The sequence below is a fragment of the Fukomys damarensis genome, unplaced genomic scaffold, assembly GCF_012274545.1.
Source record: "Fukomys damarensis isolate Sample0158 unplaced genomic scaffold, DMR_v1.0_HiC HiC_scaffold_12, whole genome shotgun sequence".
Taxonomy (NCBI): domain Eukaryota; kingdom Metazoa; phylum Chordata; class Mammalia; order Rodentia; family Bathyergidae; genus Fukomys; species Fukomys damarensis.
This window is the reverse complement of record NW_022900924.1, coordinates 16453335-16463568: the sequence shown is the minus strand read 5'-3', so window position 1 is coordinate 16463568 and position 10234 is coordinate 16453335. Positions and strand designations below refer to the sequence as shown.

Below are 10234 nucleotides of genomic sequence, written 5' to 3'. Positions count from 1 at the left end.
TGAAAAAATGGAAATAAAGTGTTTGTAAATGGGGAGGGGAGGAGGGGGTGAAGGGAGGGCAGGGACAAGGGGAAAAATGAGAATCAAGACCTATTATGTAAAAGTACAGAATCCCAATGACGAATGTAATTGTATTGTATACCTAGATTGTACCAATAACCTCAATAAAAAGAAAAAAAATTTTAAAAAAAAGAACCTGATTTCAGAGATGTGACAGTGCTATTTCAGGAACTGCTACAGTCTTAAAATATTTGAAATTAATATTAGATATCTTGATAAAGAAAAATAAAATTTTAGAATATAGAAAAGTACATCTCCTTACGAGTGTACTGAACATTTCAAAGCTATCACTCTGATTTGTGTTTTCTTGGCTTTCTACAATGAATCCAAATTACCACAGAAATGAAGGCATTAATCAGCAAAACAAAACAATTTAAAGACATTTTGAAAAGTTAACAAAGAATGGGCTACTGCAAATACTTCAAAGTAATATTCATTTCTCCAAATTTGAGAAATGCCAATCACTAAAAAAAAAAAAAAAAGCCAGGCAAGGTGGTGCACACCTGTAATGCCAGCCCTCGGAGGCTGAGAAAGAATTACCATTGAGTTCAAGGCCAGCCTAGGCTACATAGTTGAGTATAAGGCAAGGCTGAACTACATACCGAAGCTTTGTCACAAAAAAAAAAAATAAAAAAATAAAAACCACAAAAAGTAGGGCTGGTAATATAAGTGGTGGACTGCATCCCTAGTATGGTTCAATTCCCAGAAACAAACAAGAACAAAAACAAAAAACAAAACACAGCCCTCAAAACATACTGCAAACAGCTGTTAGATAAACAGACTGGTATCCAACATTTAAGGGAATACTGCTTTTGTTAAGGTCAATATTGTTTTCACAGTGCTATATATAACACTGAATTACAATTTTATTTTTATTTTTCAATTTTAAAATTTAAAACCATGAAATATTTCAGAAGTATAAGTATAAATATAATTTGGTTTGTTTCTAGGCACAAACAACATCAATTCCAAGAGAGTAAGGAAAGACAATTCTTGGGTTACTAAAGGAATCTTAAGATAAAAAGCTGTGAATAAAGACACAGACAGACCCTCTGCTTTCAACAGCATTTCCAAGCAGTCACAGAGCACGGAGTGCCTGTCCCAATCAGCCTCAGAAGAGGCAAGCTAACTAACCTTTGAGGCATTACAGTGGGTTAAATATACCCATTCCATACTTTTCTACAGTAAATTTGTACTTTTAACATAATAGTAGCTGGCTATGTATCTCAGTACCTTTCACAGGGGACAACAGGAAGCAATCTTTGTGTTCACCCACTTGGTACAAATGGCAAGTTGTGTGCACCTCTGCAAAAGTGTCAAACTGGGATTTCCACACACATTACGCTCTGCCTCACAGGGTTTGCATATGTTTACCTGAGCATCACTCAAGGTATAATATACCCCACACTACACTAGGATTTTTTTTAAAAGAAGTTTTCTTTTGATTTTTCTAGTAGAAGTAGCCCAATTCAGTACAATCACACATGTAAAACCAGATGTGCAAGTTTTGGAGGAGGTCAAAAGTGAGTCATCAGAGATCACTCATACATGGACAATGAAGATGATCCATTATGGTAAAATACATGTTTTCATAACAGAATAGTGGTGTGGGTGGATGATGATGGTGACTTTGATGTTAGCCATGTGAGCTAAAGTTCCTGCGACAGTGAAATGGAACAATAATTCACTGACACAAAGGGAATACAGATCTCCTTGATTCAGATAACGAAGAAAACAGGAATGTAAGTGTATATTTGATTAGTCAAAATGCTGCAAAATGATCATGCAATCAAATGGAGCAATTCAATGTTAGTACTAGGTCCGAAAATACAGTGAGAATCTTGGCAGGTGTCAAGCCCATTGTATAGAATGCCAGTTCTGCCATTCAATGTTGGGGACTGTAATAGATGAAATGCTGTAAGATGTTGTGAAAAATACAACAGCTAAAGCAAACCTTCTGTATGTAACAATAGCCATACTCAGAAATTATTTATTATGACACCTTACTAGCTGAACTGAAAGTATTCATAGGTCTGCTGTATTTAGCAGACTTTCTCATGGTAATTGCAGGAATGATGATGACTTTTGTAAAAGCTGAGTGTGGCCTGAGGTCTATAGAATAACAATAACACTGAGGAGATTTGGTTTCCTTCAAAACTGCCTGGACTTGATGACAAAACCACCAACAAAGAAAGAAAAAGAACTGATAATCTGGCTGTTAACCTGTCACTGTTTGACAGATTTATGAGTAACTGCCAAGCAATTTACACACCATCTAAATACATAACCACGGATGAACTCCTTGCAGTATTCTGGTCACTGTAGCTTCAGAGAACACATACCAAAAAATCCTTCAAAATGTGGCAAAAAAACATATGCCCTTGTAGATGTGAAGACTTATTATGCTTTCAATTATTTAGAAATTTATCGTGGAACTCAGCCACAGGTCTTTACTTGTATAGTAATAACCAAATGATGCTTTGAACAGACCTGTTGCTCCCATCTCCCAAACTAATCAGAATGTGACATTCAAGAACTGGTTTACCAGTTTCCAATCAATATTACATTTGCTAACAGAACATTAAGTTGACCAGCATAGGAACTATATGCAAGAACAAGAGAAATTCCAAATGAAATGCTGCAATTTCAAAACAGACAATTATATAGTACAATCTTTAGATTTCAGAAGGATTTCCACTGGTCTCCTATAAGGCAAAGAAAAGCAAACTGGTACTGCTGATGTCAACACTGCACCGTGATAGAAATATAGATAGGGAAACCTCAAAACAGAAGCCCGAGATGGAAAATTTCTACAACAAAACCAAAAGCGGAGTAGATGTTATTGATGAGTTATGCAACAACTATGATGTCACTCAAAACACAAAGCATTTGCTGTGTTTTACTGGATCCTAAGCATGTGTGGTACAAATAGTTTAATAGTTTACAAAGAAAGTAAGTGCAGATCTCATCCTATTAAAAACCTTCTGCACTGCAAAAGAAACCATCAGCAGAACTAAGAGACAACCTACAATATGGGAAAAAATTTTTACCAGATGCTCCTCAGACAAAGGACTAATATCTAGAATATATAAAGAACTCAAAACAATCAGCCCCCCCAAATATAAAGACCCAATTCATAAATGGGCATCTGAAATGAACAGACATTTCTCAGACGAAGTAAAAGCAGCAAGTAAATATATGAGAAAATGCTCCACATCACTGGTCATTCGAGAGATGCAGATGAAAACAACACTGAGATTACACCTCACCCCACAAAGAATGGCTGCTAACAAGAAATCACACAATAACCAATGTTGGCGGGGTTGTGGGGAGAAAGGAACCCTGCTCCATTGTTGGTAGGAGTGCAGACTGGTGCAACCACTATGAAAATCAATATGGAGATACCTCAAAAAGCTAGGTCTAGAGGTTCCATTTGACCCAGCCATCCCTCTGCTGGGTATCTTTCCAAAAGATTTAAAAGAATCATACCACAGTGATATATGTACACCCATGTTTATAGTGGCACAGTTTGTAATAGCTAAATCTTGGAAACAGCCCATCTGCCCATCTGCTGGAAAATGGATAAAGAAGATGTGGTTTTTCTATAAAATGGAATACTACTCAGCCATAAAGAATGAGAAATTAGTCATTCATAGGAAAATGGATACATATTGAAGATATACTCCTAAGTGAAATAAATAAGTCACACATGTGTAAATACCGAACAGTTTCTCTGGTGTGAAAAACTACAATAGTACACAAGATCCTAATGGGATAATTAAGAGTGTGAAATAGAAAGAAAAGGGCTAAAGGTGTAGGGAAAGAGGGAAGGGTAGGGGCAAGGAAATAAGGGAAAAGAAAAAATATGAGAAAATGAAAAAATGGAAATGTGTTTGTTAATGGGAAGGGGAGGAGGGGGTGAAGGGAGGGCAGGTACAAGGGGAAAAAATGAGACCCAAGACCTGTCATGTGAAGGTACAGGATCACAGGAATGAATGTAACAGTACTGTAGACCTAGATTGTACCAATAAACTCAATTAAAAAAAAAAAAAGAAAAGAAGTCCAAGATACCACAGGGAAATTTTCTTAGAAGACTGGGACTGGAACTCCTAAAATCATTTACAACTGAAGAAAAGCAAAATGTTTCTGCCCAGGGAACTATGCCAAAAAAATTGTGGAGCACACTGGTGAGCTGACAGGTGAATAGGAAGGTGCAGCATCCCAAAGACATACTACAACAATAGGAAAACCAAAAAGATGTCAGCTGTCCCCTGCAAGATAGGTAGAAGAACAAAGCACGTGTTATCAGTATCAGCAATAATTGCACACAGAACATGCAATTTTCATGTGTGAAAACTGCCTTGAGTGTGACAACTGAAGCAAAGATTACTTTTGTTGTAGAGTTCTATTGTTACTTTCTTTGTAGTTCAAATAGGTTTTTTTTGTTTTGTTTTGTTTTGTTTTGTTTTTTGGTACTGGGGACTGAACTCAGGACCATCCGCTTATGAGGCAGGCAGCGGCACCACTAAGCTAAATCCCCAGCCCCAAAATAGTTCATGCTGGCCTTGAACTTACTATTAATAGACAGATGAAGATACCCTTGAACTTGCTTCAATCCTCCTGCCTCAGCCTCCCCAGTGCTTGGCTTACACATGTGTACCACCACACCTGGCTTAAAAAAAAAAATGTTCATCAATAAGGCTCACTACTATCAAAGTGTCATGTTTTGTATTTGTTTGGTTTTTTCCATTTGGGTGGGGTTTGGGGTTTTTTGTTTGTTTTTTGGTACTGGGGATCGAACTCAGGACCCTGCACTTGTGAAGCAGGTGGTGGAACCACTAAGCTAAATCCCCAGCCCTTTTCTTTTCTTTTTTTTCTTTTTTTTTTTTTTTTTTTTTTTTTTTTTTTTTTTTTTTTTTTTTTTTTTTTTTTTTTTTTTTTTTTTTTTTTTTTTTTGAGACGGTTTCACTAGGTAATTTATGCCAGTCTTCAACTCACTATTAGCCCAGATAGGCCTTGACCTCAGCCTCTCAAGTGCTAAAATTACCAGTGTGCACCACCATGCTTGGCTCATATTTTATTTATCTTTTTTTTTAATCTTCATTAAACAAGTGCTTTCCATCCATAGTTCTCTGCCTTTTTTCCTATGCTTCAATTTCTTCTCAGACTTATTGGCTCACTTAAAAATTCAAGCTTCATAGACCAAATGGTACTGAGTATATAATCAATAGGATTTCTTTACCAACAAACTGTAGAAAATCCTTTGTAAACTATTTTAAAAAGAACACATATACTCATTATTTCTGCTGCTAAAAGTACCAAGTAATATTTTTCTGAAGTTTTAAACACTGTCCCCAAAAGAGCATTAAAATCTCCATTTTTCTAAATTAAAACCTGCCTTGATCTTATTACTCTAGAAAGCATATATTTCTTGTTTTTTACAAGTCCACATGAGCACTATGGAGAATCACTGTTTGAATAAATCCATTAAACCACAAGACATACTTAGTAGATAAAAGCCCACCTCTTCTTGCAAAACTGGAGTCCATATCTTTAAATTGCACCACAACAAAGTCTGAACATTTGAACAAAATACTCTCCATTATTTCTTCACGTTTTGGGCCCGAACTGGATTCTGGACTTTTCTCATGTGCAGCATCAAGTACCAAATCGCACTAAAAAATAAGTGTAAATATTAAAATCATTTATAAAATAAAATCTGACAAAAATCCTTCATCTCATCTAATTGTTATCCCTTATATGCCTTTGGCAAAGATCATTATCTCAAGAGAATCTGATAATGATGCCCTTTTTTTCAGAAAGGTGATCTATGATCCATTCTATCATTCAAAAATCCTCAAGTCTAAAGTTTGCTATGGTCTGTCTTAAGTACAATAATAATTATTAAAAAGAGGGAAAATTGGGCTGGGGATTTAGCTCAGTGGATCCGCCTATCTCGCAAGCAGGCCCAAGGACCTGAGTTTGATCCCCGGTACCAATAAAAAACAAAAAGAGGGAAAATTAACCACCCTGTTTTTCTTCTAGTTCACAATGTTTGAAAGCAGCTAAGCCGGGCGTGGTGGCACACGCCTGTAATCCCAGCACTCGGGAGGCTGAGGGAGGAGGATTGCTGAGTTCGAGACCAGCCTGAGCTACATAGTGAGCTCCAGGTCAGTCTCAACTACATAGTAAGACCCTGTCTAAAAAAAAAAAAAAGAAAGAAAGCAAGCAAGCAACTAAAATATAATAATAAACACATAAGTCAAGAAATCTTGGGCTGGGATTTAGCTCAGTGGTGCTATGCCTGTCTTGCAAGTACAAGGTCCCAAATTCAATCCCCAGTACCAAAAAAAGAAAAAAAAAAAAAAGAAAGAAAAAGAAAAAGAAATCTCTTCAATTATGCAAACCAGTCTGCAATCAGTAATCGAAACAGAAGAGCAAAATTGACGTTTTTCTATCTGGTACCAGGGACCAAATTCAGGACCTTGCACTTGCAAGGCACGCACAACACCACTGAGTTGAATGAATCCCCAAACCCAATAAAACTGGTTTTTTTTGGTTTTTTGAGACAGGGTCTCACATGTAGTTGAGACTGACCTGGAACTGAATATGTAGCCCAGGCTGGTCTCGAATTCACAGCGATCCTCCTGCCTCAGCCTCCCAGAGTGCTAGGATTATAGGTGTGCAACCACCATGCCCAGCTATTAAAACTGATTTTTAAAAGTAGGTAAGACCAGGCATGGTGGTACATGCCTGTAATCTCAACCCTTAAGAGGCTGAAGCAGGAGGATCACAAGGCCAGCTTGGGCCACACACTGAGACCCTGTCTCAAACAAAACACAAACAAGCAAACAAACAAAATTTAAGGTAAAGACAAAGCACATAGCTATATTTTTTGTTTGTTTTGAGACATGGTTTCACTCTGTAATTTAGGCTGGCCTTGAACTCAGTATGCAGCCAAAATTGGTCTTGAACTCACAGTGATCCATCCTCCTGTTTCAGCTTCCAAGTGCTGGGATTACAGGTTTTCTCCACCATGTCCTTCTTTTCCTTTTTATTTTTTCCTTTTTGAGATGGAGTCTCACTAAATTGCCCAGGCTAGCCCTGAACTAACAATCCTCCTGGCTTCAGTGTTCTAAATGCTGAGATTATAAGCATGCACCACCACACCTGGCTCAAAATGTTCTTTTACTTTATAGAAAAAACCATCATACAAATTTAACCATGACAAAAATATTCAGCTCATAACTATAAACTGACAGATCAGAAAGTAACAGATACTATTTAGGAAGAGATATAAACATATACATTATTTACCTTAATAAAAAAGAAGAGTAAAAATTACCTTAGGACTGTATGTTTTAAAAACTCCTTCATATATACCTCCGTTTTTCACTTGCACTTCACATTTGGATCCCTAAAAACATACAATTAATTTTTTAAGGAAACAATTATCTACCTCATCAGGGAAACTGTTTTCATATTAGATTTGTAATTCATCAGGCTTTGTTCCATATTAGGTGTTCCCTAACAGAATGACAGAAAACTTCAAAATAAAATATACTGACAGTAGCTGCCTGGCAAGTTCAAGGCCCTGAGTTTGATTCCTGGTACCAAAAAAAATTAATTAATTAATTAAAATACACTAAATTCTCAAAATTCTTCAAGAGGCTCTACTCAGAATGTATGGTATGAATTTAAATATTAAACAATTAGATCCCCAGCACTATAAACAAAACATTTTTCTTTTCTTTTGATACTGGGGATTGAACTCAGGACCTTGCACTTCCAAGGCAGGTGGTGGCACCACTAAGCTAAATACCCAGCCCAACAAAACATTTCCGATCCCCCATTTCCATTAGACGAAAATAATCACAAAAGACAACTCAAACACTATTTTACGCATTGCAGAGTTAACAAGAATAGTCATACAGTGAATTATAACAGATCCAATAGTTATAATGTAATTTTTCTAAATTATCTTGATTAAATATGATCTAACACGTCATTTTGAGAATCATTCATTAACATTTTAACTTTGTGAAATTATTTTATTCCACCCAAAGCAATTTATCCCCAATAATCTCATAACTTACAACAACTGATGTAAGTATATGAACCATCCTCATATTTGCATAGATTCCATCAAAAGAAATCTGGAATATTAAAATAAAATGCACTATTACAAATTAATTCTACCTGTATATGCATTACAAGTTAATATTTCTTTTACTTCTGTTCAAATTGGGTTTATAGCGCAAGGACCCCAGTACCCCCCCAAAAAAAGGTTTATAATACCTACATGTATTAAAGATTTCATTTACTATAATCTTTTGCTTCCTTAGAGAATAGGTTAAGGTTTTTAACAGTAAAATCATTCATAAAAACTAAGAATCTGACTATGATTAAAAAAAAAAATAGTAAGAAAAACTGTATGAGGAAAGAGATAAAACCATTGAGACATAACAAATCAATGTTTAGGAAATGAGGGTTCACTCCAAAATGACAAGGGATTTGGATGGATGGTGAAACTGTTCTACTATCTTGACTGTAGCGGTGGTTACAGGATTATATGTACTTTGAAGGGTTGGGAGTATAGCTCAGGGGTAAAGAGTCGCTGGATTCAATCCCAGCACTGTCAAACCACCTCCCAAAACAAAAAAACCCATACAGACCTGTATCTAAAAGGGGTGAAGTACATATTAATAAATAAATGAGGGGTCTAGGGACTTAGCTCAGTGATTCTGGCGCCTGCCTCACAAGCGCAAGGGCCTGAGTTCGATCCCCAGTATCAAAAAGAAATAAATGAGGTGGGGAATAAGGACACACTTTTGTACAAGAACCCTAGCTAATTTCATTCAGCATATCTGAATCAGTGTGTGCTTAAAGAAATGAGGTTAGCCAGATGTGGTGGTGCACACCTGTAATCTCAGCACTCCGGAGACTGAGGCAGGAGGACTGTGCAAGTTCAAAGCCAGCTTGGGCTACATGAGTTCAAGGCCAGCCTGAACTACATAGTGAGACCTTGATTCAAAAAAATAAAAGAAGGGCTGGGAATGTAGCTCAGCGGCACAGCATCTGCCTGCCAAGAGGACAGGACAGGACAGGGCAGGAAAGAAAAGATGTGGTTACTATACCAATCCATAATATATACATTACATACTAAGTGTGTGTTCTCCTGATTCCTATAAAGTCAATCCGTCCAATAAAAGGTAGAAACTAAAAAATTAGTGACAGGTTCTCAGTTAATCAATCACAAGGAATTTATGTCTACCTTATGCTTTGCAAGTCCATTTCAATTTATTGATAAAGTTCTAAAACCTAAAACCAGAAGGGCCTTTCCAATGGAGAAAAATGAAAGGAATTAAGACAGCACATTAATTCAAAACAAAAAGACCACAAAACTTTTCAGACTAGTCTTGTCCTATTTTGGAGGTTACTCATTTAGTTTTGCTTTAAACTGGTAAGAACAGATACTACACTTGATCTTAGCCAAAAGGCCAAGAAGTGATAGATTTGCTTTTAATCATTTATAAGAGAACAAATAATTTATTACATGTAACAAAAATACTATTTGCAGGCAACTTTAACATTTAAAGTCATTACCAAAAAAAAAAACATATAATAATTTTATACTACACTACTGATCTGTATAAAAATTATTTGGAATAAAATTCAAGAGAATTTTCTTGGGTTGGCATTTGGTCTATAGTCAAAACTCATGTTTTAGCTACCACTTTTTTCAAATAGGTAACAATGAAGTTACTCACCGTAGACTGAGGCAATCCTTTGCTACTGTTCCGACCTCTGAAAAAAATTAAATATTATTTTTATTAACTTCAATGGGCTAAATTAATAAACATTAATTTTTTTTTGAGACAGGTCCTCACTATATAGTTTAGGCTGGCCTTGAACTTACAATAGAGCCCATACTGGCCTCAAACTCACGGTGATCATCCTGCCTCAGAACATTCTAAAATTTCAAATGTCTAATGATAGCATTCAAATAAAGGACAGATCTCTATGGTGAGGGCTCACTTACTTTATGGACTCTGAAGGTTAGCTCTGTCTGTGCTTGGCCAGACCAAAGACCCAAAATAGAGAGGGACTAAGAAAAAGTGGGAAGAATGTATACTGTGTCAAAATCAAATACATGATGAGATGAGCCTTGTGG

The 10234-nt window shown here is 36.3% G+C and overlaps 1 protein-coding gene and 1 pseudogene across 9 annotated transcripts in view; both read right to left on the bottom strand.

Moving 5' to 3' along the window:
- Positions 1-9867, bottom strand: part of Atxn2 (ataxin 2) — an 84162-nt gene extending 74295 nt beyond the window's left edge. For all 9 annotated transcript variants that reach the window (XM_033762436.1, XM_033762433.1, XM_033762435.1 and 6 more), the window contains exons 1-4: positions 9831-9867; positions 8157-8216; positions 7406-7477; positions 5585-5735 (exon numbers count right to left, since the gene is read on the bottom strand). In XM_033762436.1, coding sequence (XP_033618327.1) covers positions 5585-5735; positions 7406-7477; positions 8157-8189 — 256 coding nt within the window. In that variant the 5' untranslated portion in view covers positions 8190-8216; positions 9831-9867. The remainder of the gene's footprint in view (positions 1-5584; positions 5736-7405; positions 7478-8156; positions 8217-9830) is intronic.
- Positions 9419-9572, bottom strand: LOC117285789 (annotated as a pseudogene).
- Positions 9868-10234: the final 367 nt, after the last annotated feature.